This window comes from Cherax quadricarinatus, chromosome 37 (genome assembly GCF_038502225.1).
Source record: "Cherax quadricarinatus isolate ZL_2023a chromosome 37, ASM3850222v1, whole genome shotgun sequence".
Lineage (NCBI taxonomy): Eukaryota > Metazoa > Arthropoda > Malacostraca > Decapoda > Parastacidae > Cherax > Cherax quadricarinatus.
The window spans coordinates 11,346,432-11,365,483 of NC_091328.1; the positions used below are offsets into that span (position 1 = coordinate 11,346,432).

At 42.5% G+C, this 19,052-nt stretch overlaps 1 protein-coding gene across 1 annotated transcript; it reads left to right on the plus strand.

Moving 5' to 3' along the window:
- The first annotated feature begins 927 nt into the window (after positions 1 to 927).
- LOC138853695 (uncharacterized) lies at positions 928 to 8,906 on the plus strand. Its single transcript, XM_070091883.1, has 3 exons — positions 928 to 4,068; positions 4,170 to 4,226; positions 4,478 to 8,906. Exons 1-3 carry the CDS (start codon positions 3,924 to 3,926, stop codon positions 8,458 to 8,460), a joined length of 4,185 nt encoding a protein of 1,394 aa, XP_069947984.1. The 5' UTR covers positions 928 to 3,923; the 3' UTR covers positions 8,461 to 8,906.
- The last annotated feature ends 10,146 nt before the right edge of the window (positions 8,907 to 19,052 follow it).

The following is a 19,052-nucleotide window of genomic DNA, read 5'->3' on the forward strand; positions in this document are numbered from 1 at the left end:
AGCCAGAGCGGCTTTTTTTCCGCGGTCTTTTTAACATAAAAACCGCCTAATAATTGTTTTCTCGCCTTGTGATTTTTTATAAATCTTGGCTCTAATCTAATAAGGCTCACTAATTCCCCTACAACGGGCAAAAGTTTTTTATCGATGTACGCTCGACTGCTTGTCAAAGATTTAATGATTTGTAAGATGTTTAAATTATGGTATGGAGGGAATAAAATACCTCTCTTATCCCACCGAATGAAAGAATTATTTTTGAATAGATCCAGCATAGATTTCGCGTATGGCAATTCTTCTCTCGTGAAATACAGATCAATTATTTCATTTAAATTTGGGGAAGAGTCCTCAGGCGAGAGAGAAAGACTGTTGTTTTTTCTTGATATTAAAGATAAAAGTATTTCCGGCGGGAGTTTATTATTGCCTATTATTTTCTGTTTCGGATTTTTTTTTTTTTTACTCTTAGACTCCTCGCGGCAACTACCGCGGGCGCGCCCGCCACCGCAGCCGCCGCAGCCGCCGCCACTGCCGCCACTGCCGCCACTGCCGCCACCGCCGCGGGCGGCATTACAGCGAGCGAGCTTATTTGTTTTTTTTTTTTTTTATGGGGGACTCGCCAGTCTCAACAAAGAGCTCGGGTGGGTGCCCGCTCGTGGGAGGTGGTAGCTCGAAGCGGCAATTACCCTTATGAGGGCGAGTTGCTACGCTGGGGCAGGTGCTGACCTTCTCATCCTTGCTTTGGGCTGGTTTCACTTTCACTCTCGAGAGGCTGGAAGATTCCTTCCTACGCGCCATAGTGGTGGTTGCAGTGCTTCTGCGAAGGCGGGGAAAAGGAGATTCGCGCTTAGGAGTGGGTAAGATATTTGTTCCATTTTTAAAAATATATTTTTCGGCGGTTTGCCGAGGGATGAGACAAAATTCCTTTACCATTTCGATTATTTTTTACTTTATAAAACTACTAATCAGCGAGATGACCAGAGGTAAGAGTGTAGTTAAGATGGCTCCTCCACGCTTCGAAAGAAGAATATTTTTTTTTTTATAAAGTGGAGTTCGTTTACGGGCAACGGTGAGAATGTCTCCTCTAAACTTCTTTAATTTGCTCAAAATAGTCGGTTCTACTGTTAGATTTTTCTTAAGAAAATTAGTAAATATCTCAGATATGCAATTAATTTCTTTTTTTTTTAATTCCTTAATAATACGATTGCGAGCTTTAGCTGGAAGTTTGTTTAATAAAATTAATAACTCTCTGTGTTGCACTGCTAGGGGCTTACCCCTGTCTGACATTTTGCATGTCCTTCTCGTGCACCCAGCTATCTGCACTTCGGGGATAACCCACCCAGCTCACCAGATATTCTCTACTGCCGTCAGTTTTTCTTCTCCGTCTCAATATTTTAATGGGAAAAAATTCAGGTAGAGATGTTTCTATTAATTCCTGAGCGTAAAATTGCCCGAGTATTTTTTCCCCGCTCAGGTCGATAAGAGAATATGAGGGGATTACTTGCGAATTATCAACCGATTGGATTTTAAAAATTTCTTCGGTGTTTTGAGGCCAATAACTCTTGTGAAATATCCCCCGGTGGCTAGTTATCTGCACATGCGCTCCAGGAGTCAGTCGTGGACTAGTACGAGGCTGATGAGGACGGGCATTTAAATACATTAGCCCAAACTGCCGATGAATGTCTCGAGGAAGACTCAGAGAATGCACTTGTTGTGGAGTTTGACCTTTCTTGAGAGAGGAGTGAGGAGTTGAGTTGTAAGTTTCTACTATGGCTGGTAATACCTCTATATATTTTAAAGAATTTGTTAAAGTCATATAGCGGTAGATTCTATGCTTAAGCGTGCGAATAGCTCGTTCCGCTATTGCAGCCTTAGTGTCCGAGAAGGTACTGTATAATTTAATATTTTTTTTTTTTAGGTAATTCAGAAGAGGACGATTATAAAACTCGGTCCCTCTGTCCGTGTGTAATCTCGAAATTCCACGGAAGGTGGGACTTTCTATAATATTTCGTAAGGCTGACAAGACGCTTTTTGAGTTTTTTCTGACTAGTCCTACCGCCTTCATTAACCTTGAAAAGACATCTATGCATAACAAAATATATTTAATGCCGCCATTGTGGGAATGTAATAAAGTCATGTCCGCCAAGTCGCAGGTGAGTATAATGCGAGGGGCAGCAGCTATGATTTTCCGTCTGGGAAATCGCAGAGGCTGCAATTTATGCAAAGTATAGGCCCTCTGAGAAGAGAGATAATCTACTACGTCTTTATAAGTAATAGAGGCGTTTTTCTCCCTAGCTGCTCTAAAAAGTTTGTTAACATTCCCAGTAAAGCCCCCGGGGCTATTGACGTCTCTAAATACTTTTTCTAGAATTTTCTTTTTATGTGAATTTAAGGCCATTTTTGTTTTTACCAGCGGTATACAGTTTCACAGTTGCCCTCTCCGGTAATGAAGCTTCGTAATTGAATTTCCTCTGGAGCGGTTAAATCAACCAGAAGATAGCCGTATTTATCCGCAGTGACGTGACGATATATCTCAACAAATTTCGGGGCTAGATTTTTTCCATAAATTTGTCGCCCGAGACATTCCAACTGAGACAGATCTCGTTGTCTTAATAAAATATATTGACTACAATTAAGCGTGATCGTGCGAGCGTATTTTCCTTGTGGAAATAAATTTTGAGATATGAGAATTACGGATATTTGCTCGTGTCTTCCTCTAGTAAAAATATTGGCTATAACATCACTCTTAACTGCTTCATTAAAAAGGTCATCAATTATATACAGAGAGCTATTGTCTGTCTCAAGGGGATTTTGGTAATCCGCCGGGTTAATGAGACCTTTCACTAAAATGATTTTCTCACTAAGAGAGGTGATTTGTTTCAAAGGGTGAGTTTTATCATCCAGACTGGAAATGATTATTCTCGCGAAAGAACCGGCATATTTTTTACATAAACGCTCCACTAGACTGCTCTTGCCTGCCCCGCTAAAACCAGCAACAAGTATTCTTGCAGGCTCTCTGAAAATATTCAACTCTTCCTCTGTAAAGGTACAGACCTTGTCCATCTTCCCATTTCAAATGAGCCTTTTTGTGGAAGAATCATCTTATATATAAACATTTCTTTTTAGTTCAAAGCAGAGGGGAGGGAGGGGGGAGTTTATCCCAGAGATGAAGATAACAATGGCGGCATGGCCTTCTCCCGCCAGAAGACCATAGAAAAAAAAAGCCCGACCGACAGTGAAGGTCGTCTGGATATTACGCAGTTTCACTACCTTCCCTACGCCAGGTGGTGGTGGGTCGAATGGAGGTCACAGACAAAGAGAAGCAGGCCCCGCCACTTTCTGCCGGCTGATGCCTATTTATTTTTATTTTGGGGAAAAATATATTATTATTATTATTTTTAAGAATATTTAGTTTTGGCGATGGTCAGTATCTATAAATTAATTAATTAATCTTTCCCTCGCCTCGGCTTTATACAAATGGGAAATTCACATGACTATGGCAATTTACGTAATCCTCCCTACTTGCCCGGTCTAAATTCTTATTTTTTCGTTCGGGAAAAGAGTTCTTCCCAGATTTTATCCCTCTTACTTTATTGACAATAAGAAATCTTTTCTAGATTATATTTATAATATATAGACTTGCAGGGATTTTTGTTTAAAAGATTCTCGTGAAAATAGAGAGAGACTGATGTGAAAAACTGTACCTCTACTTTGGGGAAAATTAAGCATCTTATGAGCACGCTATCCTAAAAGCGTGCTATAAATACGCTCACCTTTTCGTCTAGGGCGAAAGGTGCTCTTCCCGCTCACTCAAGAAAGTTACCAGCTTAGATTAGAGCAGGTAAAAACTTCTCTATCTATGGGAGATTAAAATATTATCCATAATTTAAATAATTTATGGAATATGAGAGTGAGAGTGTGTATTTACAGATATGACTCGTCACCCAGCTCGCAGATGCCACCTATGCGGGCGATTATACCCTCAGGATGCAGCTCACCACACTTTCTCCTGTAGTTTCTGCGGGCTATCAGTGTGTGTGGCGAATGTCACAGCTCATCGCAGGAGATGCGTGACAGGTGAGATACCCAGGTTATTGCTCTGAATTGATGTTTTCTTAAAACTGCTATTTTCAGATAATGAAATAAGTCTTTGAGCTAATAATAATTTTTTCCAACAGTTGGGGCGGGGCAATACTCCAAGCAGATGATCCGGGGGGCGGGCCAGGAAGAAAGAGGTCAGCGCTCTTTTCTTAATCAATTATTTTTATTAACAGTCAAACATTTTTAAGATATGTTTATAAAGTATCTCACTAACAAGAATAAAAATCATTTTGAGAACCGCATATATTCCATAGATTGCTTAGCTTCTCCCAGTTTTATACTTTAACAGTAACATTTTTTTAAAAGATTGCTAGAGTTATAATTAGTCTAGTATGGCTCTAAAACAAAATAATAATAAATAACTTTCTCTAATTATATTATGCAGATCAGTCTGTGTCCTCCGATGAATCTTCGACCGTAACACTCCCACAAGAGCAAGTTGAGCCGATTGCCGGTCCCAGTGGATGGAGACCAGCCGCCACAAGTGACAGCTCCTCTTCCAAGGATCATTACTACTCTTTCTTGGGTTCCCCCTCCTCTGTTAATCGAAGGTTCACTTCAGGTAAAAAAAATTTTTGTTCAGATGAGGAAGAGAGTGAAATGGGAGACGATTCCATTTCAGAGGAACCACACATTACGAGTCGCTCGGAATGTTTTCAAGGTCACTTCTGTCGAATAAAATATTCAATTCCTGCCTCTCATAAACACGACCCCATATTATTTCTTCAGTCCTTCGCAACAACATTTATGAGGCACATATTACAGTTTTTCACTGTTCTATCAGGACGAGCACTTTATGAAAATGCTCTTAGGATTTATGCCGAACTGAGCCTTATTTTGCGCAGACAGTCGCTACTGGGAGAGGATGACAGTCGTGAGCATTATATAACTTTTCCCGCGCAACTAGTTACACGAGATGATATATCTCGGCTCTTACGGTCATGGAGGGAGTACCTTAGCATGCGATTAGAAACTGAAATTTCATCGGGCGAGGGATCAGGCTTCATACTAGATTATATAAAGGGTTTTCATATTGTAATATGCAAGAATGGAGTGCGTGGATACCTAGGAGACTATATAGAATATCCCACATCTTTACGAGGGAAAAATCAGATATTTAACCCGAGAGGAGTAAAAAATAGCTGTTTTATTCAATGTCTGGCGGCCTTTTTCTGTCGTAGACTTGGCTGGGGCTGGTATAAAATCAGACGATATTTATCTAGATGTGATAGCCTTCAGAAATTTGTCAATTACTCGCGAGTGACTCTCCCTGTCCAGTGGAGTGACATCCACAAACTCGAGTCTGACAACAAAATATCAATATTTATTTATTGCTTAACTTCTCATGAAGGGACCTATCATGCTACTTTATGTCGTAGGGGTAGTAATAAATATTCACTGGTAGTGGCCCTGTTATTGTTGGGAAAGACTCATGTAGCTTTAATCAAACACTTCCAGAAATATATGAGAATTTTCTCCAGAAAACATTCACGCAATAAGCACTTTTGCTTGAATTGTTTAAGTGAATATAGTGACATTTGCAACTTAAAAACTCACTTCAATTCATGCGACAACCAACAAAAGTTGATTTTTCCCCCAGCTGGAAGCGTTTGTAAATTCAAAAATACTCACAAGGGCTACTTGCCCTCTCATACTGCCTTTGTGGATTTAGAAGCTTATCTCGATAATCGTAAGCCAGAGGGGGTAATAACAGCTAGACACGTAGCAATAGCTTATGGCTATATAGTGATAGACAGAAATAGCACTATAATAGATAGATATGTCCATCGGGGGGTACAGTGTATTGATCATATGTATGATAGACTTTCGTCTTTATGGGATTGGATAAAGATGAACACTCCCTGTTATCCGCTTCATATGACCAGGGAGCAGCATATACATTTTGCCATACAGAAGAAGTGCAACTTCTGTCATCAGGACTTTACTCTTACCAAACCAAAGGTGAGGCATCATGACCATCTAATGCCTAAGGCTAATTATTTAGGAGCACTCTGCAATAATTGCAATTTAAGGCAGAAAAATTCAGGTAAATATTTGCCTGTTATTATTCATAACCTATCATATGATATGGCTTTGATAATTAAAGAACTAAGTGTTAAAGCCCCAATCAATGTTTTAATGAAACAGGGATATAAATTTCTAAAGGTGGAAATAGAAGCACTACGTTTCCTGGATAGTCTAGCCTTCTTGTCCGCTGGTTTGGCTAGTTTGGCTCAGGCGCACATAGCTTCAAAATCACCCTTGAAATTCACAGAGGCGATGATAAGTCATCTACCCCCCGAAAGTTGGGGAAGCTTATTAACCGGCAAACAAGTGTTTCCTTATGAATATTGCAGCTCCCCAGAAAGGCTCGAAGAGAAGACTTTACCCCCAAAAAGAGCTTTCTACAGTTCTCTGTCTAAGAAGCATATTAGCCAAGAAGAATTCGATCATGCTCATCTGGTTTGGGAGAAAACAGCTTGTCAAACTCTAGGAGACTATCTCCTAGTATATCTCAGCTGTGATGTAGGACTTCTGGCTGACATATTCACCTTGCATAGGAGATTATTATACAACATCTATAATCTAGATGTTGTTCACTATGTTTCTCTCCCCGGCTTTGCCTATGATGCCTTCTTAAAAACCAGTGGAGTGGAATTAGAATTAATTACTGATCAGGAGCTTTATAACATCATACAGTCTAATATAAGAGGCGGCTTCACTACTGCTGTTAGGACGTTTGCTCAGGCCAATAACCAGTTCATTAATCCCAATTTTGATGAGAAAAACTTAGTAAGTAAATTTTTGCTATACTGGGATTTTAATTCTCTTTATGGTTCTTGCATGACTGAGGCGCTGCCCTACGCAAACATTCGAAAACTCTCACCCGCAGAAATGGCGAGTTTTCTCGCAAATGGCAGTCTTCTCCAGAAGAATCCTCAAGACTCTATAAAAGGTTACTGGCTTCTTATAGACACTCTAGGAATAGCCCCAGAATTAGCTCGCTACACGGATGACTTACCACTATGTCTCTATCACAAACAGATAACATTAGATGATCTATCTGAGTACAGCAAACAGCTATTGGCTATCAGTAATCAAAAACTACCCCGTAAAAATACTAAATTAGTGGGGGACCATCTCCCCAAACGAAACTACCTAATATCATTGCCTTTATTGCAGTTGTTCTTGGAGATAGGTCTACAAATTGAGAAAATTCATAGCATATATGAATTCTCACAAGGAAAATATCTGGCGGGCTTTGTTGAAACGAACGTGAGGCAACGCAATAGTAGCACTAGTAAAGACTGTCAGCGATTATTTAAATTGTTGACCAATTCTGTATTCGGCAAGACATTGTTTAATCCATCAAAATATGCCAACAAAACGAAGCTCATAACATCAGCGGGAGCATTTTTGCGAGCGGTGAGTAAGCCACTATTTAAGAAAGCCATAAAGCTTTCAGAAAACAAAGTATTGGTTACGACGGGGACGCCAGCCATAAAACTCACTTACCCTAATTACATAGGTTACCAGATACTAGAACTTGCCAAATTTAAGCTGTACCATTTTTGGTATATGATTCTTAAGAAAACATACCAAGACAAAATAAAACTAATCTATTCAGATACCGATAGTGTCATCGCCTGTTTAGAGGGCATCAAAAACCTTACTGATGAAATCGGTAAGGAACCATTGAGGAAATGGATAGACACATCTAATTTCCCCACAGATCATCCTCTCTACAATGACTCAAGGAAGGGATCTCTAGGCTTACTTAAAAGTGAGGTGGGGGACCGCCTTATTTCAGAAATAGTCTGCATTAAACCCAAAATGTATAGCATCCTGCTAGCAGATAATAACAACACTATCGCTGCGAAAGGAGTTCCTCAGTCTGAACAACAATTATTAACTCATAATAACTTTAGAAGTGTGCTGGAAGACGGTTCTAAACATACCTTCCAATATAGTCAAATTAGAAATTTAAAAGGTCAGATGACCACTATCACCACTAGGAAACGAGGTCTTAGCTCATTTGATGATAAGCGCTTTTACTTAGATGCCTATCACTCTGTATCCTATGGTCATCCAGATGCCAGAGAAACAAAGTTTAAATTATTTAAAGATAAAACAGATGACAAAGTGGAGGAAGACGAAGAAGCTAATAGCAGTACTGAAGAAGGGAGTACAGAAGAAGAAGAGGAACTAGAGATGAGAGACAGTTGCAATCTTTGGCGGGGAAGAGAAAAAACCGTAAGAGATTTTTTCCCCAGGGTCAAGCATCGACGCGAGAGAGGTAGATCTTCCGCCACTGCTCGTAGTTTCATGCTCTTAGAAGCTAGCTGTTCTGAGGGAGAGGAGGAATAAAACAATGTAATGTTAACTAATAAATATATTTGCTAAGAGAGACTTTTTTGTTTTCACCCTTTGAAAAATTAGGTTATTATCCTTTTTCACACAGATGCCCCCGATGTAGCCGGAGAGCGGGCGCAGGGCTGATAATCACACCCGATGACCTCCAAAGAAGCAGGCCCGCCGCAACACTCCATCAGAGAGCCCCAGTCACCTGAATCCTTTGTACTGCCTCTCTCTCCCATCTATCAGTGTAATAGAGTTTGGGGAGTCAGAAGTGATCATTACTCTACTTCTGTTCCTACTTAGTAATAAGACTCTCTATCCCCTTGGGGGATGATTAAACATATAAAACTCCTACCCTGTCAGCCCTAAGGTCATACAGACCCCCCATTATCTCATTATTTTTCCATGGTCATTATCCCGGAATCCGGTTCCCTCGGGCGACCAGCTGCCCATCCATTACCACGTTCTTTAAACCCAGCAGTGTTGTTGTTGTGAAGTAGCAACAGTCGCGTCAGAGAGTCGCAGGCCCGGGAAAGGGGGGGGGGGGGGACTCCCTCGGAGATGGTAAGCTTGTACCCAGTCACCTGAATCCTTTGTACTGTCTCTCCCATCTATCAGAGTGATTGAGTTTGGGGAGTCAAAAGTGATCATTACCCTACCTTCTTATAATTAGTAATTACACAGAAATAAGCCTCTCTCTCTCTATCCCCTTGGGGGATGTTTAAACATATTAAATCTTGTACCCCTGACAGCACCTGAGCTTATGAAGACCAACCCATTATCTCATTCTTTTTTTTCCACACTCTTTATCCTGGGAATCTGCCCACCTGCACACCTGATTCCTTTTTTGTACTGCCTCTCCCATCTATCACAGTGATTGAGTTTGGGGTGTCAGAAGTGATCATTACCTACCTTCCTATAATTAGTAATTACACAGAAATAAATCTCTCTATCCCCTGGGGGTTGATTAAACATATTAAACTTGTACCCCCTGACAGCACCTGTGCTTATGCAGACCACCCATTATCACATTCTTTTCCACACTCATTATCCCAGAATCTGCCCACCTGCACACCCGAATCCTTTGTTCTACTTCATCTACCTACTTATTAATGCATAGGAATAAGTCTCTCTATCCCCTTGGGCCATGATTAATCATATTAAATAATTACCCTGTCATGCAAACCCCATCATTATCTCATTTTCCATGGTCATTATCCGGCAGTGTTTCTAGATCGACCAACATATACTACTTGCATTTACTACAAACCACCTGGAGAAAAGCAGTCTGACTCATATTTCTGGTGAAGCCTTCTTACAATATCCATCTCCTGGCTTTGTTATTCTTATTCAGGTCTTTATTGTCTGTATGTTACTTGCAGTCGATAACAGTGGTCAGTTGTTGGTGCTAGCAGTAGGCAGTCCAACGTAGCCACCAAAGCCCGGCTGATAATGAACTAACTTCAACTTGTCAGGCTCTCTTGAAGACAGGTAGAGGTCTGTTGGTAATTTGTATATGAAGGGTGTTGAAAAGTCTTGCTGCCTTTACATTTATTGTTCTTAATGTGCTCGTTGCACTTAATTATTATAATCAAAAAGAAGCGCTAAGCCACAAGGGCTATACAGCAGCTCGTTGCACTGCTGCTGGTTTCTGTCATCCCCATTCTAGTGATCGTCATTGGTTAGCAACTGCCTCGAATCACTTAGAAAAAGTATAATGCTCTTGTGTGTGTGTGTGTGTACTCACCTATTTGTACTCACCTATTTGTGGTTGCAGGGGTCGAGTCACAGCTCCTGGCCCCGCCTCTTCGCTGATTGCTACTAGGTCCTCTCTCTCCCTGCCCCATGAGCTCTATCATACCTCGCCTTAAAACTATGTATGGTTCCTGCCTCCACCACATCACTTTCTAGGCTATTCCATGGCCTGACTACTCTATGACTGAAGAAATACTTCCTAACATCCCTTTGATTCATCTGAGTCTTCAACTTCCAATTGTGACCTCTTGTGTCTGTGTCCCATCTCTGGAACATCCCGTCTTTGTCCACCTCGTCTATTCCGCGCAGTATTTTATATGTCGTTATCATGTCTCCCCTGACCCTCCTGGCCTCCAGTGTCGTCAGGCCGATTTCCCTCAACCTTTCTTCATAGGACAATCCCCGTAGCTCTGGGACTAGTCTTATTGCAAACCTTTGCACTTTCTCTAATTTCTTGACGTGCTTGACTAGGTGTGGATTCCAAACTGGTGCTGCATACTCCAGTATGGGCCTGACGTAGATGGTGTACAGAGTCTTAAACGAATCCTTACTGAGGTATCGGAACGCTATCCGTAGGTTTGCCAGGCGCCCGTATGCTGCAGCAGTTATCTGATTGATGTGCGCCTCAGGAGATATGCTCGGTGTTATACTCACCCCCAGATCTTTTTCCTTGAGTGAGGTTTGCAGTCTTTGGCCATCTAAACTATATTGTGTCTGCGGTCTTCTTTGCCCTTCCCCAATCTTCATGACTTTGCATTTGGCAGGGTTAAATTCAAGGAGCCAGTTGCTGGACCAGGCTTGTAGCCTGTCCAGATCTCTTTGTAGTCCTGCCTGATCCTCGTCCGATTCGATTCTTCTCATTAACTTCACATCGTCTGCAAACAAGGACACTTCTGAGTCTATCCCTTCCGTTATGTCGTTCACGTATACCAAGAACAGCACAGGTCCTAGGACTGACCCCTGTGGAACCCCGCTTGTCACAGGCGCCCACTCTGACACCTCGTCGCATACCATGAATCGTTGTTGCCTCCCTGTCAGATATTCTCTGATCCATTGCAGTGCCTTTCCTGTTATGTGTGCCTGGTCCTCTAGCTTTTGCAGTAACCTCTTGTGAGGAACTGTGTCGAAAGCCTTCTTGCAGTCCCAAAATACGCAGTCAATCCACCCCTCTCTCTCTTGTCTTACTTCTGTCACCTTGTCATAAAACTCTAGTAGGTTTGTGACACAGGATTTTCCTTCCCTGAAACCGTGCTGGTTGTCAATTATACACTTGTTTCTTTCCAGGTGCTCCACCACTCTCCTCCTGATGATCTTCTCCATGACCTTGCATACTATACACGTTAGTGATACAGGTCTGTAGTTTAGTGCCTCATGTCTGTCTCCCTTTTTAAAAATTGGGACTACATTTGCCATTTTCCATACCTCAGGGAGTTGCCCAGTTTCAAATGATGTGTTGAAGATCTTTGTTAATGGCTCACACAATATCTCTGCTCCCTCTTTAAGGACCCATGGAGAGATGTTGTCTGGTCCCACCACCTTTGAGGTGTCAAGTTCGCATAGCAGCTTCTTCACCTCCTCCTTGGTTATATGTACCTCATCCAGCACTTGCTGGTGTGCCCCCCTGTTCTGATTTCTTGGAGTCCTACTGGTTTCCACTGTAAATACCTCTTTAAATCTTGTGTTGAGCTCCTGACATACCTCTCGGTCGTTTCTTGTGAATTCCCCATCACCCTTCCTCAGTCTGATTACCTGGTCCTTGACTGTTGTTTTCCTCCTGATGTGGCTGTACACCAGCTTCGGGTCAGTCTTTACTTTTGATGCTATGTCATTTTCATATTGTCTCTGAGCCTCCCTTCTTATCTGTGCATATTCGTTTCTGGCTCTTCGGCTGATTTCTTTATTTTCCTGAGTTCTCTGTCTTCTGTACCTTTTCCATTCTCTAGTACACCTAGTTTTTGCCTCCCTACACCTTTGGGTGAACCAAGGACTCGTTCTGTTCTTCCCATTATTTCTGTTTCCCTTGGGAACAAACCTCTCCTCTGCCTCCTTGCATTTTGTTGCTACATAGTCCATCATTTCTTGTACTGGTTTTCCTGTCAGTTCCCTCTCCCACTGAATGTCTTGAAGGAAGTTCCTCATGCCTGAGTAGTTCCCCCTTTTGTAGTTTGGTTTTTCCCAGCCTATTCCTGCTACTCTCTCCACTTGGAGCTCAACTATGTAGTCGAAGCACAGAACCACATGATCACTAGCTCCCAGGGGCCTTTCATACATGATACCCTCGATGTCCGAACTACTCATGGTGAATACAAGGTCCAACCTTGCTGGTTCATCCTCTCCTCTCTCTCTGGTAGTGTCTCTAACATGTTGATGCATGAGGTTCTCCAGTACCACATCCATCATCTTGGCTCTCCATGTTTCGGGACCCCCATGGGGCTCCAGGTTTTCCCAGTCAATCTCCTTGTGATTGAAATCACCCATAACTAGTAACTTTGCTCCCCCCATGTGTGCTCTCCTGGCCACCTCGGCTAGTGTGTTGATCATTGCTCTGTTGCTCTCATTGTATTCTTCTCTTGGCCTCCTGCAGTTCTGTGGTGGGTTGTACATTACTGCAATTATCACCTTATGTCCCTCAGACTGGATTGTTCCTACTAAGTAGTCCCTTTCGCCCATGCCATCCATTCCTTCCATTTTCTCAAAGCCCCACTAGTTTTTAATGAGCAGTGCAACTCCTCCTCCCCCTCTCCTCCCTCTGTCTTTCCTGAAGATTTGATATCCGGATGGAAAGATTGAATCTGTTATTATTCTGGTGAGTTTTGTTTCTGTGAGTGCTATTATGTCTGGGGATGTCTCTTTGATTCTTTTGTGCCACTCCTCATACTTGTTTGTTATTCCATCTGCATTTGTATACCACACCTTCAACTTCTTTTCTAAGACTGTGGTCTGGGAAGTATATTGGGGTTGGGGAAGTGGGAGACCTGGTAAGGAACTATGGGTTGTTGCTGTGGGGGTGAAGTTTGTAATGTAGTGGGTGGGGGCATTGGATGTGGCATGGGTGTTTTGATTTAGTGTTTGGTTGCACTGGGGTTGACCTGGTTGGGAGGCTTCTATAGAAAGTTGTGAGGGAGGCTGTATTAGATCTTCTTCCTGGGTCTGGGATCTCCTGTCTGTCTTCTCCATCCCCTCTCTTTCCTCCTTTCACCTTTGTACCATCTCTCTCAGTTTCTTCCTTTCTTCTTGTGTTCTGTCGCGGTCGAGATACACCCTCCTGTATGCCGTCATGTCCCTTAATCGTGCTTTCTCCTGCAGGATCCTGGTCCGAGTCGCTTCTGCCTTGAAGGTCACTCTCACTGGCCGGGTTCTTTTTTTTACAAACCCCCCTATTCTCCGAAAATTTTCCAGCTGGGTCATATCGTCTTCTCCTATTGCTTTCATGATGCTTTCAATTGCTTTTTTTCCCCTTGTTTTCTTGCTTCATATGTTTCCCCTTCGACTTCCTGGAGCCCATACACAAAGACTGACCTCACCCTTTCATTCTCCCACTGCATATCCCTGTGTATCCCCTCATTTAATTTGGTTTCCTCCACTGCAGCTTTCCTTTCATCAGTTTCACTGGCTAATGTACTTGGGCTCAGTGGCCTGTCATTGTGTGTGTGTGTGTGTGTGTGTGTGTGTGTGTGTAATTTTTGTGGTTTTTCCAAACTGGCATATTATTATTATTATTATAATCAAGGGGGAAGCGCTAAACCCAGAGGATTATACAGCGCCTGGGGGGGATGTGGAAGGCATTCAGGCTTAATTCGAGGAACTGGAGCACAGATCCAATTTCCTAAATCAAGAGCCCCTCACCAACATCAAGGAACCTTCCTTGAGGGGTCAAACTGGCATAGATTTCTGTGTACACTTGGTCTGTCGATTCCTGATATATTACGCATATTTGGCGAGGGATAGTAAACCTTCAGCCTTCCCCCACCTCTTGCATTTAACATACTGAAAGAGATGGGAGGATATTGCTAATTCTTAAATTCTATGATTACCTATAATACTTCTCGTGGGTCACATATATATAAATAATATACAAATTCAGGAGAATCAACCTGGCCTTCGTCATCTAAGGTTGACTTCAGAGTGACGGTTCGACTCTCTACCCTGGTTGCCGTCTCCAGTTAAACGAAACGTACATGTAACGTCAAGCCCCACTCGTACCATGGTTTGTTTGCAATCGTGTCATTACGATTTCGTGAGTCATGATGACGGATTTGAGGGGACTTGAGCTAGAGTTCGTCACGGCCACGCTGGCGGGAGATTCGTCTGTAAAAACTTGCATTTGTGGTCACAGTGGGACCCTCTCTATAGTGTATAAATATACCTAGGTAGATGAATCTTATGTAGCCAGCTGGCCTGGAGTTTCATAACTCACTTGCCGCGGGTTCTAACACCACCCGTACCCTGGTTTGTCATAACAGATTTTGTATGTCCATTCTTTCTGCAGAATCTTGTATATCCCCATACACTTAGCCTGCAGATTCTTGTGTATCCCATACTGTTGGCCTGCAGGTTCTTGTGTATCCCATACTGTTGGCCTGCAGGTTCTTGTGTATCCCATACTGTTTATCTGCAGAATATAGTATTCCATCTAATTTCTTTACCGCGTGTTTCGTATCCCATGACGTTTCTCTGCAAATTCTTGCTTCTTCCAAGCCTTCCCTGGACTGTTACTATATGCAAGCAGTGTCAAACCCACAAGGGCCATTCAGCTCCCGGAAAGTTTTTTTTTTAATATTCAACATTACTTCACCACTGCATCTTGCGTATGACTCATTCTGCAGCAGGAGAGGCTCCAGAATATCTACACTGAGGGAGAGGGGGCGCTTACAGGTGGCTGTCTTGTTGGAAGGGAGGCTAGGAGACTTGTTTTGAAGCAGCGTTATTATTGGGTGCCGAGGGAATTTTAGGGGGATGAAGCCTCCTCCTTGGCTCCACCCTTGTCCTGGTGTGGATTATAGAAACTAGTGGCAGTTCAGGTTTTCGTCTTTTTATTTTCTTGTATATAATTTTCTTGTATATAATTACTCCGATATGGAAAACGTGAGGAAATTAAAACTGTATCGGAGTATAAAACAAATTCCAACCACACAGTAGAGCGAAAAATTAATGCAAAAGACATTGTATGAGTCGCATCTGCTAGAAAAAATGACAGGATGGATAATGAGAACCTTCAAAACTAGGGATGCCAGGCCCATGATGACACTCTTCAGGTTGCTTGTTCTATCAAGGCTGGAATATTGCTGCACACTAGCAGCACCTTTCAAGGCAGGTGAAATTGCTGACCTAGAAAATGTACAGAGGACCTTCACGGCACACATAAGTGCGATAGAACACCTCAGTTACTGGGAACACTTAGTTCCTCAACCTGCACTCCCTAGAACACAGGCGGGAGAGATGCATGATTATATACACTTGAAAACTCCTAGAGGGATTAGTACCAAACTTGCACATGAAAATCGCTCCCTATGAAAGCAAAAGACTCGGAAGACGATGCAACAATCCCCCAGTGAAAAGCGGGGGTGCCACTAGCACTATAAGAGACAATACAATAAGTGTCAGGGGCCCAGCATACATAAGGGGAATTACCAATAGAACTCTGGCTATCTTCAAGAAGGCACTGGACAGGCACCTACAGTCAGTACCTGACCAGCCGGGCTGTGATTTGTACGTCAGTCTGCGTGCAGCCAACAGTAGCAGCCTGGTTGATCAGGCCCTGATCCACCATGAGGCCTGGTCACAGACCAAGCCACAGGGGAGTTAACCCCCAAACCCCCTCCTGGTATAAAATTGCTGAGTAACCTACACAAAGTGCTCTGTAAATATCACAACTACTACCACTACCCCACCCCCTTCTTTTTTTTTCGCACATCTGTTCTGCTCTCTCTGCCACATCTCAATTTTTGTATGTCAAAATGCCAATGACCTCTTTTGGCTCTCCTGTGAAAGCTCCTGATGACCCATGTGAAACATGGTTCATGATATTGACCTTAGGCCAGACTTGGCCAGGCATCAGGTTTTTGTTGCTGGCCTTGGCCCTGATACTTCCCCCATTTTGTACAGCTACTGTAAAGTGGGTAAGAATGTTAATGTTATTTTTATTTTGAGTATTGTTGGTCAGGATGTTTCCTCCCAGCATGGTAAACCTTTTGGCTGTGGCTATGTAACCTCTGCTTACAAGACATTTGCTGATGTGTATGTTACCAGATTTAATGGCTTGCTGGCAAGAGAAATCAAAGAGGGCCACATGCCCACATACTTTACGATCTGGCTTTGGCCGGGCTACATATTTTGAAAGGTCTAAAGCAACAGTTAGGGGCCAGTGTCATTGGGATTGAGGAAATACAGCTTCTTAATCTTGGAGTGGTTAAGGTTAGGGTTAAAAAGAAGGTTAGTGGTGTTCTGGTGAATACTAATTCACCAGCATTCACATTTGACCAACCAGACCATCCCTTGTATGTAAATCTTTGGTGGAGAGCTCTGGGTGTAAAGCTATATGTCCTCTTTCCTAAACAATGCTTCCAGTCACAAGTCTGGCAACCGGAGGTCCAAGTGTAAGGAAATCCATAATAATTTTATTGATTGTTTATCTGAATTGAACATTGCCCATTCTTGCAATGGAGACTGCAGTGTCACAACTGTGAAGGTTCCCATGAGACTTAATGACAGAGCACATGATGCACAAGAGGGAGAGTGCTCTGCTTCCCTTTGTTGACACAATGAGTTTTGCAAAGGTCAGTAGGCGAGCATACCTCCTACATCCTAGCTCATTTTATGCAGCCATTGCCTCTAGCCACAGGACCCCAGCTGCTCTGTGGTCTTTTTGATGGGACAGTCCTTCCCATCTTTCAGGGACTCTTCCTTGGGCACCTTGCTGATGGTGCCAACACCTTTCTAGGCAACCACTGATCCATTCCGTATTCCTCTTGCCATCTCTGGGTGGCTCGGCACATTGCAGTAGTGCCCTCCTGAGAGAAGTGGCCATTGTGGTGCATCTACTGAGAAGGCCTAGGAAGCACATGGTGAGTGGAAGGAGCATCCTGTTATCTCCAAAGGCCACTCACCTCTACCCCTAAGAAGAAGAAGCTACCACTGTTGCCTCCTGCTGGGTCTAGCTTTTCTAGAGCTTCCTTGGGGAAGCCAGCTTCAGTCGCCCCTACCAGCAGTTGACAACTTGCAACCAGTGGTTCTCTCTTTTGAGCCCCACTGGGTACCACGGTCTGCCTTGCTTCTGTTCCCTCTGGCAGTGGAAGAGACAAGAGGCAGAACTCAAGAATATGCAAATCAAGAGTGCTAAAATGACCTAATACTATGAAATAAGTATGAAAGTTACCTGGAGTCTCTTCCGGTGGTCACCCTCTCCCCAGTCTTAAAAGGATAAAAGCAATGCCTTCCAATGGACAGTAGAAACTAAAATGTTTTATGGTGACAAATTCCAGCTCCTCAGATATGGGGAGAGTGAAGACTTCAAAAGGGGCTACCACCTAATAGAACAAATGTCCATAAAATGAAAAGGTGGATAATGAAAAATTTTTGTGAGGAAAAAATAACGCCAATTGTAACAATTCAAATCATTCATGCCCTTTCTCTTAGAGTGCTCTTCAGTGGTGCCAGTTGTGTTTAAGGCAGGAGAGCAGTTAGAGCTGGAACAAATGCTGAGATCATTTATGGCCTACACAGAGTTAATAAAACATTTAAACTCTACACTAGACAGCACATGTTCTCTGGAGTGGAGGAGAGAGATGGATGATAAAACATACACGAAAGATACTCGAAGGCCTAATCATAAAGCTACACATCATGACAACAACATACAGGAACCAGAAAATTGAGAGTGGGTGTAAAACAAAGCTAAAAACAAAAGTGCCATGGGCACAATAAGAGAACACTGTATCACAAAATGTGGACTGTGATTACTGAACTTGCTACCAGCAGATATCAAATGTAGTGCTGGAATCACAAACTCATCCAAGTGCAAAGTCAGCTAGACTGTGATAGATATGTGGACCAGCTGGCCATCAACAGTAACAGCCTGGTTGACCAGGCAAGCAACAAATAAGCTTGGTCTGCTGTGGTAGTAAGAAAAATCAAAACCAGGTCTCAAATTTATGCAGTCAAGCACTTTAATTATTGGGAATGCCTGAAGTCCCTTGAACTGATTTTTGGGGGGTATGCCAGCAAGATTCATCATAATTCATACTTAGAAAATTCTAGAGATTGATTCTGAATCTGCACATTGAAATCACTCCCTACAAGTGCAGACTGTGTAAAATATTGTCCTGTTCCCCTAATAAAAAGCAGAAGTACAGTACCGTGAGAGACAATAAATGTAAAGGGATGAAGACTTGTAAACACCCTCCCTTCATATATATAAGGGGGTGCTACCAACAGGCCCCTAGCTATCTTTAAGAAAAAACTTGATAATGTCAAGTCATTTCCTGATAAAAATGCACTGAGTATGGCCAGCACTCGGCCCATTGTAGTCACTGCATTAACCGATTCTACTATTGCAGAGATGCATCTTTTCTTTGCAACACTAATGCTGATACCACATGCTCATAATTAAATAATAATAAAGATTTGATCATTCTTGAGCACAATTCTTTCAAAAAATTCACAAGCACTCGCACATCAAACCATAAATGCAACTACAATGAAAAGAATACCTAAGTTTATATTCAAGAGTGACAGAATGATCATCAGGATCATAAACTCGAGAAAAAAGGTGTGTTCTCAACTGAGACTCTTAATCATCTGGGAGCTACATAAAGAAAAAGGCTCTTTCTGTAAATGAGTTCTCCCTA

Excerpts from the sequence above, each read along its gene's own strand:
- LOC138853695 (XM_070091883.1), top strand. The coding sequence starts at position 3,924 with ATGACTCGTCACCCAGCTCGCAGATGCCACCTATGCGGGCGATTATAC. Across the intron at positions 4,069-4,169 it reads TCGCAGGAGATGCGTGACAG|TTGGGGCGGGGCAATACTCC; the intron begins GTGAGATACCCA and ends TTTTTCCAACAG. Across the intron at positions 4,227-4,477 it reads GGCGGGCCAGGAAGAAAGAG|ATCAGTCTGTGTCCTCCGAT; the intron begins GTCAGCGCTCTT and ends TATATTATGCAG.